The sequence below is a fragment of the Gorilla gorilla genome, chromosome 1 (assembly GCF_029281585.2).
Source record: "Gorilla gorilla gorilla isolate KB3781 chromosome 1, NHGRI_mGorGor1-v2.1_pri, whole genome shotgun sequence".
Lineage (NCBI taxonomy): Eukaryota > Metazoa > Chordata > Mammalia > Primates > Hominidae > Gorilla > Gorilla gorilla.
The window spans coordinates 94,775,661-94,793,536 of record NC_073224.2 but is presented as its reverse complement, the minus strand read 5'-3'; the positions used below and the strand labels follow the sequence as shown (position 1 = coordinate 94,793,536).

Here is a 17,876-nt window from a genome sequence, read left to right as displayed (position 1 = left end):
TGAGACCAGACCTCGAGAAGCAGGGCTAACGAATGAACGGGTTCCCCAACCTTGGGTGAAGTGATCAGAGGAGTAGCAGAACAGAGCAAGGAAGCCAGTGTGACCGAGAAATGAAGAGATCAATGCCACAAAATTAAAGAGAACACGGGGGTCGCTCATTCCAAATCCCCCACCAGGAAGCCCCTATCAGGAGGGGAGGAGGAGCTCCTAGGAACTGAACTTGGATGCAGGCCACTTCAGCTAGAGAACATTTCTGAGGAACACCAGACCTCGTCTCCTTCCGGGAGCGGGATCCAACACCTGGCCAGACATATCGGTGCTGAACAAAAGTGCACTGGGGGCTGATTTTAAATTTCTTCTTTATTTAAAAAAAAAGCGTTTTTCTGGGTTTTTTTAAACTTCTCCAATACATTAAAACTTTTTTCCCGCCACATAGCACTTCTTTCTTGCCTCTTTCATTTCTGCTCTTGGTGTTGCCTGCCTCCTGCAAGACCCAGATGAAGAAACCTTTTCAATGGTTGAGATCTGAGACCTGGAGCTGGAGGGGCTGAAGGCTTGAAGGAAGGTGGTTACTGGTCAAAAGGAGAAGTTCATTTGCACAAAAATATAAACTGGGGAGGATGAGACCAGCACATACACGTATGGATTGATCTACAATCCATATAAAAAAATAGACCCAAATTGTCATTTTACATTTGCAATATTATACAAAATAATATATATTTTTAAACAACACATACCCACCTACACACACGTGCGCGCACACACACACAAGGTGCTAGTGACCCCTCTGTGCTTCTGCTTGTGGGGACAAGGGTGTCAGTAGGCAAAGATGACATGGTAAGTGACCTGGTGGCCATTGTCCCAGGCATAGAGCAGGCGGTCCTTGGGGTTGTAGTCTATCTGGGTCGTATAGGAATACTCATTCTCAAACAGCAGCCTGGGGACGATCTGTGTGTTGGTGTGGGTGTCGAAAGCGTAGGAGATGTTGGCATTCCGCTGGTTGTAGCTATCCACGGCATACAGCACCCCACAGATGACGAAGCAGTTGCCGTAGAAATTCCTCCGGAGCCCCGTGCGCCATGTGGTCTCCTTCTGTGTGCTCAGGTCCGCGGCATTGAGCTTGCTCAGGACAATGACCTCCTGGCTGAAGCCCTCATCGTCCAGGGCCGGGTAGATGAGCCATAGGCCATTCTCGTCCACAGCAAAGTCCACGTCTGAGTGGCCCTGCCATCGCCAGGGGGTGGCCTCCTCGTAGGCCACGTCATGCAGCATGGCCCAGGCAGCCACGTAGCGCTGCTTCAGGTCGTACTTGATGATGTTGCGGGTGAAGGCGCGATTGTAGTAGAAGGCGCCATTGTATACCACGTGGCCTGTGCCGATCCAGCTGTACGGGAGCTTGTAGGAATTGCTCCAGCGACCTGCAGGTGGGGAGAAAACAGGAGGCTTCAGAGTGGCATGGCAGAGGGTGGGCAGCCCATGTGGTTAAGTGAGTGATGATCAACGAGGGGTCTGGAAACCCAGGTTTGTGTCTTGGCTCTGCCACTTTCTAGCATCCTGTAGCACATCACTCAACCTGTCCGTGCCTCAGTGTCCTCATCTGTCATAGGGAAGTGACAATTTCCATCTGCCTGTTTCAAGGATCCAGGGAGCTAATATACATGAATGTGGTTCATAAATTGTCAAGGGCTATGGGAAAGGGAGGCTGTCTTCTGGACTGGGAGGTTTTTCCATGTCCCAGGAGCTCGGGAGGAGAGGCAGAGCTGAGAGGCAGAGAATGTGAGGGAGTGGGGAAGGGGGACCGCTCTCCAAGGAAAGGTCCTTTAGCCATCAGAAGAAGGTGTCATCCTTCCTATCCGTCATTACCACCCAAAGAGGCCTGGCTGTGATAAAAACAGAGGACGTGGGGAAGGGAAGGAGCAGTCTGGGTTGGATCTTTATCATATACCTTGTTTGAAGTTCTCCAGGTTCCGGAACTCTACCAGGGTGTTGCCGTAGTAATAGTTGGTTACGTAAATCCGCTCATCCTTGGCCAGGGGGTCCTTCATCCAGGCCCCTTCATTCCGCCCATATGTGTTCTGGGTGGTTGGCCCCGTGATTGTGGAGAGAGTGTCCTTGCACCTTCCTGGTGGAGAAGAGGTGGATGGAGGTTTTGGGCTGATCTAGTGATGCCTCACCCCTTAAACCTTTGCTGTTCCTCTGTTTAGAGTCTGGACTCCTCGGCAGGCTTTAACAGCCCTGTATAACCTGACCCCAAACATTTTTCCACACCATCTCCTGCTACTCCCCTGATCCACCCTACACTTGACCCTACACTTGAGCCTCCACCATGCCCATCTTTGGCAACTTTCACACCACTATGCTTTGCTCCTGTTCTGACTTCTCAGTCCTATCCTTCAAAGACCTAAGATCCAGAGTCCTTTTATGACACCATGCCCTCCTCTGGAGAACTATTCTATTCTATTCCATTCAGCTCTCAGGGTACCATGAATGCTGCTCTCTTACAGAGCATGTCATCCTGCATCTCCACAATGTTTGTGCTCCTCTCTCCTCCCTCCACGCCTGCCCCCAACCGGAGTGTAAGCACCAAGGGATGAGGGAATGTGGCTTTTCCTCATTGCATTCTCAGTGCTCAGAACACGGTGTCTGGCTTGCTGCAGGCACCCAAATATCTGATCCCAGAGTGAACACACAGCATGAGAAGTGTGGCCAGAGGAGAGGCCTCTGCTGGGTGTAACCAGGAACTCGGCTCTGCCAGCTGCTGAGCTGCCCCAGGCTGTGGGACCAGCCCTAATGGAGCAATGGCTATTCATGTCCCTGAGGCCCACCTGCTGTCCTAGAGAGCTGTCCCCAAGCCTATGCCCCTGTCACTACTGGGAGCACGATGCCAGGGCCCTCTGCTGGGTAACTGGGGGGCAAGATACCAAGTTCTTGAATAAGGAGCTGACTCTGGGTATAGAAGCCTCCTTCAGAGATCAAGTCGGCCATGATGGGACAGGAACTCAGCAACATCCTTCTGAGTGGCTCTGGACCCAGTGCCCAGGAGAGGCCCTAAAAAGCCACTGGAACTATACTGGGTTCTAGATGAAGTTGAGAGCCTGCAATGCTTATATGGAGTATTATTATTGAACATAGCCTTGAATGATAGTGAAGTCACACATGACTAAGGGCATGTGCTCTTCCTGTCCTCACACTTGTGGATTATGGAGGAGGTGGGAAGAGGGCAGTGGAAGGGGGCAGTGAGAGAACCACATGAATGCTGCCCTCACAGCTTCCTTACCCCCTGCTGGCAGCTGGGGCCAGCAGAACCCCTGCCCCACCTGCCATCAAGACTGACGACACTGATGGGTGATGAGAATAATTGGTCCTTGACACTCACCTGGGACAAAAGTAACAAAAGACCCTACAGTTTGGCTTCCAGAGTTCTCTAAATTCTAGGTCACCCTCATTTCCAAACTGTTCCAATCCGTTCCATCTATTCTGCTGCCCCCAAAGTGGTTTGAGGAAGGAGTCCAAGCCCTGCAGCTGACAGGACAGGAGCAAGCAGCTGGGCCCTTGGCCCTGGGTCTGGGGCAGCTGGGGATGGAAGAGGCATGAACACTGTTTTGCAGGCAGGCCCCATAGCTGGGTGCAGTTGGCAGGGTTTAGGCAGCTCAGTGTGGGGTTTATTAGGTCCTGGTCTGACGGAGCGGGGAGAGACTCAGTCTCCATAAGACAAACAAAAGAACCTCCCTGCCAATGCCTCATTCCCCCAGAGCTGAGCTCATCTGTTCAAGACAATAAAACAGAAAACTCTGACTAAGCCCTGGCAGCAGATAATTGATGGAAAAGCTCTCATTCCCTGGAGCTAAGCAGGGCCCTGGCTGCCAATGAGGATGCCACGCTCCTTCTGCACTGAGGTGAGCCCTAGCTCACCATGAGGATTGCCATCACCGGGCAATCCTCTGCCCTGGCAAAGCCCAGAAAGGGCACCAATTCCCTGTACAGAGGCATCCCCGGCTCATGCCCTCAAGCCCCACAGATGGCCATGAGGTGAGGTGTTTTCTGTCTGGGGATTACCATGGCCACGCCACCTCTCTGACCAAACACAGAAATTGCAGATGGACTCTTGAAAGCCAGGACTCGTCTGTGCAGCTCCAGCAGCCCTGAAAATCCCTGCAGGGTCCCGTCTCACACCAAGGCTCTGCAGTGGCAGGGCCCTAATGCTGGGCTATAGATGTGCCCCAGGCTGGGGCCAGAGGCCTGGCTCTGGTCTTGGCCCAGCCACCAACTCCAAAGACTGTGTTGCAACTGTAACGTCAAAAAGTTTTAATCTCTTCAGAAGTAAAATGATTGTAATGCATGCCCTGCCTCCTTCACCAGAGTGCATGGAGAGTCCCCTCTGAAGATGATGTGGTAGACTGAGTAATATACCCCTGAGATAGCCAGGTCCAAATCCCTGGAGCCTGTGATTGGGACAAAAGGAAACAAAGGGGACTTTGCAAATGTGATTACATAAAAAAAATCCTGAGATGGGGAGACTATACTGGACTATCTGGGTGGTCCTATTGAATAAATACAGTCACAAGTATCCTTATGACACAGAGGCAAAGGGAGATTTGACCACAAGAGAGGAGGAAGCAATGTGATGAAAAAAGCAAAGACTGAAGTGATGTGGCCACAAGCCAAAGGATGCTGGCAGCCATGAGAAGCTGGAAAAGGCAAGAAACGGATTCTCCCCTCAAGCCTCTGGAAAGAACCAGCCCTTCTGATACCTTGATTTTAGCCCTGCAAGACTCATTTTGAATTTCTGGCCTCCAGAACTGTTAGAGAGTACATTTCTCTTTTTAGCAACTAAGCTTGTGGCAATTTGGAGGCATAGGAAATGGATACAGATGGAGTCAGCTTCTTGGGTTAGGGCACCCTTATTTCTGCAGGAAGAGGGGAGTCCCCGCTTGCATTTTCATACTCCTAGTACTAGGACCTCAGGCTGCATTTTCACATGCCCTCAGAGTGAGCAAACACTGCTGCCCTGCGGACGAGCCCAGGCAGGACAAATGCAAATGATTTCAGAGCATTTGAAGACAGGATCAAGGGAAGAGGTCAGTAAACCATGAGACCCAGACACATCACTGTGCTCTGAGAATCTGGGGCAGCTCAGATGCTCCCACACTTGGCAGCAAACCATCAGCTTTGGAGAGAAGGTACTGTATGTTGACTCCTCTTCAAGGAGGATGACAGAAAGATGGGAGAAAGTTCAAAGGAACTGCAGACAGGAGAGTGCAGTCTGCATCTCATCTTAGGTTTTCCCACAGCAGGGCTGCCAAGGATGCCGGTGACACTGACATTTACTATGCACTTTCTATGTATTCTGTCATTTAACCAACAGTCCTGTGAGACAGCTGGTCCTGTTTCAAACGTTACCAGGGTCTGAAAAGAAGGGGCCCTTCCCCTCAGCATATAAACCTCCTCAAATCTCAGCATTCTAAAAGAAATAAATCAGCAAGCAAGAGCCTTCCTGGCGCTCCCCAGCTCTCAGCTCTGGTGCTTACTTGGCAAGCTTCCCCAGTAGGGTCCTTGGGCATCTGCTCCCCAACTAACCTCGTCAGCAATGCTTCACAGCCCCTCAACCCGACTGCTGCCCCTTGGGGTGCTCTCCAGTCCTCTTATTCTAGTCAAGCCTCTGTTTTTTGCTTGGAAACTGAGGTAGCCACCCCCCACCCCCGCTGACACCCACCCACCCACCTCAGAAGGCGTTTCCTTCCTCCCCCGGCTTCCACCACCACTCTCTCCTGGTCCCGCCCACCTGCCTGGTCTGGCCTTCTCCAGCTCTTTGGCTAGTGCTTCCTCTTCTGCCTGCTTTCAAATGCCACCCTCTGGAGTTCCACCTTCAGCCTCCTCTCTCCTCATTCTTCCTGAAGACTCAGCTCCTGCCAACAACTCAGCCCAGGTCCTGATTCTGAGCACCGTGAATCCATCCAACTACCTACAAGGCACTTTCCTTCTGGATGTCCTCATGGCTCCTCAAACTTAAAGGACTGAAAATGGATATCATTTGCTTCAGTTCACAGGCTGCTCCTCCTGTATTTACTGTCCCAGAGAAAGCCATGGCACACCATCCACCAACTGAGCCAGAAACCTAGGTCATCCCTGATGTCCCCTTTCCCTTCACCCACATTCCAACTCAGCACTGAGTAACATCTTGACCCTGATCCTCCACCTCTATGGCATAGTTCAGATCTCACCAACTCTTGCCTGGATCACTCCAATTGCGCCAGTTGGTCTCTCTGGCTCATCTCTGCCCACTTCTAACTTATCCTCCCCAGTATTCCCTGCGCTGCTTTTCCAAGACGCACATCTTCTTAAACCCTTAATGACTCACCATCTCCAACCACCAACTGCAGCCCAGAGTCCCCATCCTAGCACATCAGCCCTTCCTGCATCACCATTCTTACTGTTGTCATCTGCCTTCATTCAGAGGTCTCAAACTCAGATGCCTACAGGGGTCAGGCAGGAGCTGAAATGATGAGTCAGGCTGAGTGTGAGACAAAAGGTGGCAGAAGACACTGTGGTGAACTGAAAGAGCTGACCTGAAGGCATTCAGATTCAAGAACATAAAAACACATCTTAGGATGAACTTGGCCCTCAGGCTGCCAGCTTGAGATCTCTTGCCCACACCTAGCTGCTTGTATTCACCATAGTTGCCAGGGCTATGGTATTCACCATAAACCCAGGGCTGGCTTTTTGGGCATATGATCTGTGTAATCACACAGGACCCTTCCTTGCTCAGAAGGGCTGCCCTTCATTTAATGATCTGCTGTCGCCATCTTGAACATCTTAATATTTTCACCCTCGAACTTGTATTTTATGTGAAGTCTAACAATGCAGCCTGTTTGTGAGCAGAGGAGAATGCAAGATATGTGTGGCCACATTCTTTGTCCCCCACTTGCATATAGGGTTTGCTATGCCCAATGAGCACAGAATTGCAGGTAGACCCACTACGTGCCTGAGTTCAGTGAGATTCAAAGTGAGCGCAAGGTAGGTGTGTTGCCCCAGACGCCACATTTTACATTTGAACCAGATCGTGCTCCGAAAGCAGAAAGAAGGCACTGGTGTTCTAAGAAACACAAATGGTCAAGGAACCCTATCATATTCTTTCTTGTGTTACTTCCCTGTATTAGACAACAACCTATGTTGAAATTGATACAGAAGAAGAGGGAAGGATAGGGCAACTCATAGTTCCGTTTCTTTTTAGTCCTTCCTCACTCAGTAAGCTGAAGGCAGGGAGTGTTGTTAAAATGTTCATATATCAAGTAAAACAAAAACAGATGAATTAGTTTTGTGCAGTATTTCCACTATTCTAATAAGAACATACATACATATGTATGAAGGAGCTACAAAATATGAAATGAGTCATTTTGGTGGATTCTGCATAAAAGTTGAAAGATCTTACATTTGCATTTAAAACTAACATTGCACAATATAAAGATGAATTGTATAATTCATGCTAGTAAATTAAATTTTTAATACAGGCATACCTCAAAGATATTGTGGATTTGGTTCCAGACCACTGTAATAAAGCGAATATCATAATAAAGTGAGTTTCACAACTTTTTTGTTTCCCAGTGAGTATAAAAGTTATGTTTACACTATACTGCAGTCTATTAAGGGTGCAATAGCATTATGTCTAAAAAATGTATACACCTTAATTTCAAAATACTTTATTACTAAAAAATACTAATGATAATCTAAGCCTTCAGTGGGTCGTCATCTTTTTGCTGGTGGAGGGTCTTGCCTCAATGTTGATGGCTGCTGACTGATCAGAGGAGTGGATGCTGAAGGCTAGGGGGCTGTGGCAATTTCTTAAAATAAGACAACAATGAAGTTTGCTGCATCAATTGACTCTTCCTTTCATGAAAGATTTCTCTGTAGTGTGTGATGCTGTTTGATAGCATTTTACCCCATAGTAGAACTTATTTCAAAATTTGAGTCAAGCCTCTCAAACCATGCCGCTGCTTTATCAACTAAGTTTATGTGATATTCAAAATCCTTTGTTGCCATTTCAACAGTGATCACACTGTCTTCACCAGGAGTAGGTTCCATATCAAGAAACCACTTTCTTTGTTCATCAATAAGAAACAACTCCTCATCCATTCAAGTTTGATCATGGGATTGCAGCAATTCAGTCCCATCTTCAGGCTCCACTTCTAATTGTAGTTTTCTTGATATTTCCACATCTGCAGTGACTTCCTCCACTGAAGACTTGAACCCCTCAAGGTTATCCATGAGGGTTGGAATCAACTTATTCCAAACTCCTGTTAATGTTGATATTTTGACCTCTTCCCATGAATCATTAATGTTCTTAATGATGAATCCTTTCCAGAAAGTTTTCAGTTTACTTTGCCCAGATCCATCAGAGAAATCATTATCTATGGCAGCTATAGCCTTACAAAATGCATTTCTTAAATAATAAGACTTGAAAGTCAAAAAGACTCCTTAATCCATGGGCTTCAGAATGAATCCTGTGTTGGCAGGCATGACAGCATTCATCTCCTTGCACATCTCCATGAGAGCTTTTGGGTGATTAGGTGCATTGTCAAAGAGCAGTCATATTTTTAAAATAATCTCCTGGCCAGGCACAGTGGCTCACACCTGTAATCCCAGCACTTTGAGAGGCCGAGGCAGGCGGATCACTTGAGGTTGGGAGTTTGAGACCAGCCTGGCCAACATGGTGAAACTCCATCTCTACTAAAAATACAAAAAATTAGCTGGGTGTGGTAGCATGTGCCTATAATCCCAGCTACTTGGGAGGCTGAGGCAGGAGAATCACTTGAACCTGAGAGGCAGAGGTTGCAGTGAGCTGAAATCGTGCCACTGCATTCCAGCCTCGGTGACAGAGCAAGATTCTGTCTCAAATAATAATTTCTTTTTCTGAGCAGTAGGTCTCAACAAAGGGCTTAAATTATTCAGTAAACCATGCTGTAAAAAGATGTGCTATTATCCAAGCTTTGTTGTTCCATGTATAGAGCACCAGGAGAGTAGATTTGCATAATTCTTAAGGGCCCTAGGATTTTTAGAATGGTAAATGAGCACTGGCTTTGATTTAAAGTCACCAGCTGCATTAGCCCCTAACAGAAGAGTCACCTTGTCCTTTGAAGCTTTGAAGCCAGGCACTGACCTCTCCTCTTTAATTATGAAGGTCCTAGATGGCACCTTCTTCCAGTGGATGGCTGTTTTGCCTACACTGAAAATCTGTTGTTTAGTGTAGCCGCCTTCATCAACGATCTTAGCTATATCTTCTAGATAACTTGCTACAGCTTCTGCATTAGCACTTGCTATTTCACTTGCATTTTTACATTATGGAGACAACTTCTTCCTCTAAATCTCACGAACCAGCCTCTGTTAGCTTCAGACTTTTTTCTGCAGCTTCTTCACCTCTGTCAGCCATCATAGAATTGAAGAGAGTTAGGGCCTTGCTCTGGATTAGGGAATTTTGCTTAAGGGAATGTCGTGGTTGGACTGTCTTTTTATCCAGACCACTACAACTTTCTCCACATCAGCAATAAGGCTGTTTCATTTGCTTATCATTCATGTGTTTACTGGAGTAGGACTTTTAATTTCCTTCAAGAACGTTTCCTTTGCATTCACAACTTGGTTAACTGTTTGGCACAAGAGGGCTTTTGGCCTATCTTGGCTTTTGACATGCCATCCTCACTCAGCTCTGACATTTCTAGCTTTTGATTTAAAGTGAGAAGTGTGGAATTCTTCCTTTCACCTAAACACCTAGAGGCCATTGTAGGGTTAATAATTGGCCTAATTTCAATATTGTTGTGTGTCACAGAACAGGGAGGCCCAAGGAGTGGGAGAGAGACCAGGGAATGCCAGTTGGGGGAGCAGCAGAACACACACAGCATTTATGGATTGAGTTCACTGCTTTGTATCGGTGTGGTGGGTGATGCCCCAAAACAATGAAAATAGTAATTGTCAAAGATCACTGATCACAGATCATCATAACAGATACAAAGAAAAAGTCTGAGATATTGCAAGAATTACCAAAATGTGACACAAAGTGAGCACATAGGGTTGGAAAATGGTGCTGGTAGACTGGCTTGACACAGGGTTGCCACAAACCTTCAGTCTGTAAAAAAATGCACTCTCTGTGAAGTACAACAAAGCAAAGTGCAATAAGATGGGGGCATGCCTGTATTTCTTTACTTACAATAGCATGGAACAGCAAATAAAAAACACCATAAGGAGAGAGAGACAGAGAGAGAGGCACATACACACCATGAATGGAAGAAGAAGAGCTTTATATTTACTACTTGGCATGGCACTTTTCCCCTGCCTTTTGAGCACGGGCCCCACATTGTCATTTTGCACTGGGCCCCGATGCTCTTGTTGGCTCTGGTTCTTCTCACTGCAGTGCTACCTTCCTTCTTTGCCTAGCTAATTTCCCCTGATGCTACAAAACAGCTAGGCCAGCACCTCTTTCTGGAAGAGGGTCTTGGGCTGCCTCAGTCTCCCTCTGTGACCCACTGTGGCCTGTGCCCCCCAGTGCTCACCACCCTGCGTTGAAGTCGTGTGTCTGTGTTGGTCTCAATACAAGCTGTGCAACTCCAGGGCAGGGCTCCTGCCGTATCTGTCTTTGCATCCCTGACACCCACGGCACTCACACATCCTGAGTGTGTGATGGTCCACTTAATACTGGAGCAAATCTGAATATTGTTTCCATGCTTAGAGCCCTCTCTATCTCTTTTAGCATCGAGTCCCTACTTCTCATTCCCTTCATCATCAGGCCCCGGCTCCCTACCCTGGAATTCCATCACTCTCCCTCACTCGACCCCATCTGTGCTGGTGTACCTGGGCTGCCTTCCATTCCCTGCCCAACCTGGCGCATGCTCTTGGCTCTGCCTGGAGAGTTCTTCTCTGCCCTCTGAGCCTGGTGAGCTGGAGAACACCCTCAGAGAGGAGCCCCATGGCAGAAGTGATACGACGCCCCTGGACAGCACGCATCCGTTGCCAGCCACACTTCCCATGTGCTCGGCCACTTCAGTCACTGCTGCCTCCCTGCACCTTTGGGAAAGTGACCACTTCTTGCTCACTTTGGATCTTTGCAGCCGAGCACGCTGTAGTGGTGGATGAATTATTAATACTAGATGACTCTTTATCCTCATCAAGAGGCTTAGACTTCAGTCCTTTACCACCTGCAAGGGTATATTTTATCCATTTTATATCCTTATTTCTAGGGCCAGAGGCCCCTGTGTTATATGATGACTGGATTCCCAGTTTTCTGAGCAAGTTGGGTTAGGAGCATCAGCAAAGAGACTGAGACCAGTGGAGCTGGGGCTGTGGAGCTGGGGCTGGGGGAGCTGCCTGTCTAGTGACTTAGAGTCTGGGCTCTGCAGAGGCTCTGGAAGCTGTCCCAGCCCACGTCAGCATCGCCTTCCTTGGGCTGCCCCAGACCAGCCTCCCTGACACGAGACAGGCAGGACTGGCCATCACGCCCCATGGTCGGCACAGCTGGCCAAGCCTCGGGGTGGTTACAGTCATCTGCTTTGTGGGGGAGACATTCTTCATAGTTCATGGTATTTTCTAGATTCAAATAGGAGCCAGGTTCTCTCTGGTATTGTTATAAACTGACTGTCCTCTTTGTCTGCTCCTGCCACCCACCCTCCCCCACTCCAAACCAGCCCCTTCTACAAAATGCATCAGGAATTGTAGTTGCTAAAGTCTGGGAATCTGCAGAGCCTTGGCCATGTGGCAGTTTCATTTCTCTGCAGTAGCCTGAGCTATTCCCAAAGCCAGGGCTGTCCCGAGCAGAAGCGCCTTCTCGGATGGTACCAATCCTACCCAAACCCCAGCTCCAATTACTGACAATATTTTTCCTCTCCCTGTCCTAGAGCTACACTACGGCCAAATGTTTTGTTTGCACAGCCAAAAATGAATTCTAATTTACTTCTTTTTGGATTTTTTTTTTGAACATTTTATAACTCTCCTGAGGATAATGGTAGACATTTTAGGACATCACAAAATCAGGATTGGAAACCATGGGATAAAATCTTTCTTTTAAAATTAGTGCTGTTTACAACCACATCTTAAATAGCTCAAAAATCAAAATTGCTGGATTCATCAAACAGCAAACAAGCTTTCCCAGGTAGCAAATCAGTGGCCCATGTCTATTTCAGCCAAAAGCTTTTTATTTTACTGATGACTGGGAGATGTCATCACATCATGGTCTTCCTTGGCCAGACACAGACAAGTCAGGGGTCTGTAGAGAATGTTAGGGTATGAAAATCTCATCCACACCAACAGCAGCCAGAGGGAGGCACTTGGCAGTGATAAACTATTGAAAATAATTCCCAGAAACAAACTTGTCGAAGTTAGACAACGCCTAGACAGCCAAACCTTTCTTCTCTGGGCCACCCCCTCCTCTCACCCCTTGGCATTTGAAGAACACACTACATCTGTGTCCATGTCTATTTCTTCTGAAGTCGACATAAGAGGTGAGAACCCCAGCTCCTCTGAAAAATGCCACGGGCTAGTCTTTAAGCAAACCTTACATCGTCAGCATGATGATGCTATTCTAGTTAAACAGAATACTGAACAAGAGAAAATGTCATTCCTACCACCAGGTAAATGGCTGCTGGGACACATGGCTTCTCTGGGCATCAGCATCTCAGTTAGGCTACTGGAGGGGGAAAGAGTTATAAGTGTCCCTGAAAACACCAGAAAAGCCTGCTGATGGCAAAGTCCTGGGGAGGCAGTTGGGGAGAGGCTAGGTTCTGGGACCCAGGTTGGTAGTTTATGGAGAGAGTGAACAACTCACTCCTGGCTAGCAAGTCACCGACGGAAGAGGCTCCCAGGCTGGCAGACACCATTGCCTGATGGCTTGCAAGGTGTGTGGGTCCTACCTGCAGCCTGTCTTCACTGTTAGCATTCTGGAAAACTGTGGTAGGGGTGACAGGGGCCAGATTCCTAAATATTTGGAGAGATGTTCCCTCTCACCCAAGGGTGACAGGAAGCTGAAATGGTAGAAGTATGGGGGCCCAGGGAAGTTCACTTCCATGGCAAAGGGAGAGACGGAGTGTTGGGCTCGGGGCCTGTTCTCAAAAGCACAAAGGCCAGGCTGCCCAGAGCTGGTGCACAAGTGGTAGCCTCTTCTCCAACCCCAAGGCAGGCTGCAGAAACACAGCAGGACCCCTGCTTCAGAAACTTAAACATTTTCTCCTGCTCCCACGCTCACCTCTAAGGCCCAAGAACTGCCTTCTCGCTTAGCTTCCTCCAGGCAAGCGTTCATGAGATTTTGCCCTGGGGTCCATTTCTATGGGCTATTTCACTGCTCTCATTCTGCCATTATTCTGAAACTTTCACCCAGTGAGAATCTTTACTTACAATAGCATGGAACAGCAAATAAAAAACAGCATAAGGAGAGAGAGACAGAGAGAGAGGCACATACACACCGTGAATGGAAGAAGAGGAGCAGTATCATGACCTGGTAAACTTCCTGCGGAAAACCATAGCATATACTGAGACCCAGAGAAGGCAGAGATTTGGCCAAAGTCACACAGCTATCAATGGCAGAGAGCAGTGTCTGACTCCTGGCAGGTACTCCTTCACCACTCTGTCTCTGGCAGCAGCTGGTACCTTATGCTGAGGAAGGATTGGGAATGAGGCTGCCAAGGGCAAGAAAAATGGGAGAAGGGAAAGATATGTATAAGGCAGGCCAAATCCTCTGTCAAATCAAGTGTATTTTTCAACAAATATTTTGATGAAATTATTACTCAATAGTGTTATTTTTCAGTCATGATCAGTGGTGATTTAATGAATGTTTGGTTTAGTTCTTTTTGGAAAAGACATTTGTAACTAGCTCCCATTTTTCCTTTTATAGTTCCTTTTTTCTCTACTTTCCTATTTCACTGCTCTGCGTTCTCTTGGGCCACGGAGCTCCCAGGCACAGAATAGGGCTGCATTCTCCATGCTTCTGGAACACACCTTGTTTTTTTAGACCTAACAGTCAGGAGGCTTCCCTTCTCTGCTTAGAAAACTCCTATTCAGGCCCAGCGCGGTGGCTCACGCCTGTAATCCCAACACTTTGGGAGGCCGAGGCAGGCGGATCACAAGGTCAGGAGATTGAGACCATCCTGGCTGACATGGTGAAACCCCATCTCTACTAAAAGTACAAAAAATTAGCTGGGCATGGTGGTGGGCACCTGCAGTCCCAGCTACTTGGGAGGCTGAGGCAGGAGAATGGCATGGACCCAGGAGGCGGAGCTTGCAGTGAGCCAAGATGGCACCACTGCACTCCAGCCTGGGTGACAGAGCGAGACTCTGTCTCAAAAAAGAAAAAAAAAGAAAACTTGTATTCATCCTTCAAATCCCAGCTCAAATGACACCTCCTTAGAAAAGTTTCCCCAGCCTTCCTGGCAGCCAGGCCAAGCTAATATTCCTTCTTTCTTTTCTCTGTTTTTCCATTCCTCTGGTACAGCACTTGTCACATGGTGCCATGATGTTTCTATGCTCTCCATGGGTGGGGCTCATGATTTTGCACCAAGGCCCATTGCCCCAGCTATTCCCCTGCTCTCACTCTGCTACAAATCTGAGACTTTCCCCCCAGTAAAAACCCTTTGTTTATGGCTTGGTAAACTTACCACAGAAAAATTCACTTATTCATCACCAGATACCCCAATAGCCATCACAAAGCCTAGTGTATGGATAGCCCTCAACAAATATTTATAAAACTAACTCCTGAAGCCAAATCTTGGCTCCATTAATTTATATGTCTATTTTAGGAAAAAGAGTCCCACCCTTGCCACTGGCACATTTTCAATACATAAACCCTAGATGTTAAAACTAATCGTTGGTCAAAGGCTTAACTCCACTTGCCATTCCCATAAAGAACTTTGACCATCTGGTGCCTCCCTCTCCTCTCAACATATTTCCAGGCTCAGCCTTTTACCTGAGCTGATCAGGAGACCAAGGCCAGGTACAGTGAACTTACCTATGACATTCCGGATGTCATCTTCTTCTTCGGGGCTCAGCGTGGGGCTGGCAGGGGTTGTTCCCTGCCCAGCAGGAGCATCTTTCCCCAGGGAGTCTGTTCTGACTGTGGTGGGAGGCACTGGGACTGTGTGCATAGCTTCCATCAATGCCTCCCTGGGAGACACTGCCGGAGGAGCTGGGGCTGCTGGTTGCTGGGTGGCTGTGTGGGCCACAGTGGTGGCTGGTACCTGAGGAGAAGGCTGCAGGACTGACTCCCTTGTGGGATCTGGAGACACCGAGGTTGTTTGGAGTGTTGGTCCCACTGAAGCATGGTTGGCGATGCTGGGATCTGAGGTTGAGGGCTGTGGCAGTGCTGAGGACCAGGGTGCGGTCTGAGCGTTCAGGTCGGTTGTCACAGCAGTGCTGTGTCCCTGACGGGTGGCTGCGGGCCTCCGGGTGGCACTGGTCATCAGGTCGTTGTGTCTCAGGAGCTGATCTTCAATCAGCAAATCCACTCCATTGTCACCGCTGAAAAACTCATCTTCTGTGAAACAAACACAAGGTTCACTGTGGCATGGGAAAGAAACAACCTACAGATGACAAGAGCACATGGCAATGGGCAGGTGAATGAGAGGGTGCCTTTCCTTAACACGACGGCTTGAGTTACAGAGGGGGCCTGGCTGGGATTTTGGAAGAAGGTGGACAGGAGCACAGGTGGAAGGACATTGAATTTCCAGGAGGTTTCTCTGAATAGACTGCAGCCATGCTCCCCCCAGGACTCAGGGGTCACTGGCAGGACGCATAGTCATGGGTCCTGAACCTCGATGGCTGGGAGTAAGTGAGTCATCCAATCCATCCATCCAGCAAATGTTTATGGAGTATGGATAACAACAGCAAGCAAAACAAGGATCCTTGACCTCACAGAGCTTCTATATAGTGGTGGAGATGCTTGATAATAGACAGGATTGTGCAACTGAAGGTGCTATGGGGAACAAAATGTAGGGTAAAGAGGGTCAAACAAGCTAAAAGGGAAGGGAAACTTGCAGAGGAGAATAAAGTGGTGAGGATGAGACTCATTGAGCTGGGGAGATGAGCAGCTGCCTGGAGGAGGTGAAGGAGTCAGTTGAGCAGCCATTGGGCACAAAGATTCCAGGGGTGAATAACCACAGAGAAAAGGCCCTGAGGCAGGACATCCGTGCAGTGGCCCAGGAGCAGCGAGGTGGCCAGCGTGACTGAAGCAGAGGCGAGGTCAGAGCGAGGACAGGCACTGGGCATGCATGACTTAGAGGCTGTGTATGGAGTTCAGTTTTTATTCTGAATGAAATGGGGGAGGCTGCAGGATTCTGAGCAGAGATGGAACATGGAGAGGCAAACATTTCTTAGAGAGGACACAAAGAGCTCTAACCACAAAAGAAATAATTGGTAAAGTAGACTTCATGTGCTCATCAAAAACACAATTAAGGAACTAAAAATGCATGCCATAGGTAGGGAGAAAATACTTGCAATATATGATGACAAAGAACTTGTATCCAGAATATGTAAAAAACTACCACAAATCAACGACACAAAAAAATGACCAAAAAAAAAAAAACACATGGGTAAAATGATGATGCCAGCTACTCGGTGGAGAATAAACATGGTGGAGGCAAAGGCAGAAGCAAGGAGACAGACAGGAAGCTGCTGCATCAGCCCTGATGGGGAAGGACCCGCTCAGACACACTGGGGAGAGGGGAAGAGTCGGGGCCTGCTGGGAGTGCTAGGCAAGGAAAAGAAAGAAGACAAGAGGAGGAGGAGGAGGCGAGGAGGAGCACAGGAAGAGGAAGAAGCCTAAGAAAACAAGGTAAACGTGATGTGAAAAGGGATCGTCTCTCTTCCATGAAAAATGAAGAAGGACAGAGATCGAAGGGGAGGTGCTGGAGACTCAGACAGGAAGCTCAGGGCCCCCGGAGGGAGGAGCAAGTAGTAGAGAAGCCCACCTTGTGGCTCTAAGCAAGTCAGTCTCCCCAAACCTCAGTTTTCTCATCTGCAAATGGGGAGGACTGGACTGGAGGGCACTGAAGTCCCTTCCAGCCCAGCCACACTCTGCCATATGGTCTTCTGCAAGCTCAGAGAAGTTAAGTGACTTGCCCAAGGCCATTCAGCGAGCTGTGAGGAAATGCAGTGAGAGCTCTGGATAACAGGGCCACAGCAGTAATTGGAATGCTGTGTATGGAGGGGTGTATGGCTTCCAGGAATCCAGCCCACTATGGTCCAAATGGTGACTTCCTCCCTATCCTGCCTCTGGGGCGGCCCCGTTGACCCCAACTCACGCTGCTCTTCAATGTCATTCTCTTCTTCAGAGACCTTGGCTTTATAGTAGGTGATGCCCCGGATGACAGTGGGCTGGGAGGCCGGCCGGCCTCTCAGGTGGACCTGCCTCTGCAGGGGCCGCTGTGACTTCACCACCTCAGGCGGAGCCAGGGGTCGCGTCTGCAGAAGCTCAATGGAGTTGATCTGCTGGGACACGGTTTCTTCCTGCAGAAACCGCTCTTCATACTGCTCCTCAGAGGGGACACAAGGGAAGGTCAGGTCACTGGTCAGAGAGACAGTGGGCAGGTAGGGGCAAGGCTGGAGCCAAGGCTGTGCTAATAACAGCAGCACTTCCGAAGAGACAGGCACTGTTCTAAGTGCTTTATACATTTACATATGTTAACTAATTTAATCTTCTCATCAGTTCTATGAGGTAGGACCTATTTTTATCATGATCATTTACAGTTCAGGAAACTGAGGCACAGAGAGGTTACATAAATTTCCTAAGGTCCCACAACAGGTAAGTGGTAAGGCAGACTGAAGCCAGGATGTCTGGTTCCAGAATCAGTGTCGCTATGCTTGACGTATACTGCCCAGAGAATGCAGTCCTCCTCTTGGCTCTGGCCTAG

General features: G+C 48.4%; 1 protein-coding gene across 3 annotated transcripts in view; it reads right to left on the bottom strand.

The window, feature by feature from the left end:
* Nucleotides 1–342: 342 nt before the first annotated feature.
* Nucleotides 343–17,876, bottom strand: part of OLFML2B (olfactomedin like 2B) — a 41,265-nt gene continuing 23,731 nt past the window's right edge. Inside the window, exons 5-8 of one of the 3 annotated variants that reach the window (XM_004027786.5) lie at nt 17,268–17,493; nt 14,978–15,502; nt 1,949–2,125; nt 343–1,421 (exon numbers count right to left, since the gene is read on the bottom strand). In XM_004027786.5, coding sequence (XP_004027835.5) covers nt 820–1,421; nt 1,949–2,125; nt 14,978–15,502; nt 17,268–17,493 — 1,530 coding nt within the window. In that variant the 3' untranslated portion in view covers nt 343–819. Of the gene's footprint in view, nt 1,422–1,948; nt 2,126–14,977; nt 15,503–17,267; nt 17,500–17,876 lie in introns of all 3 variants that reach the window. The other 2 variants (XM_019025878.4, XM_063693466.1) reach the window with 2 other exon arrangements.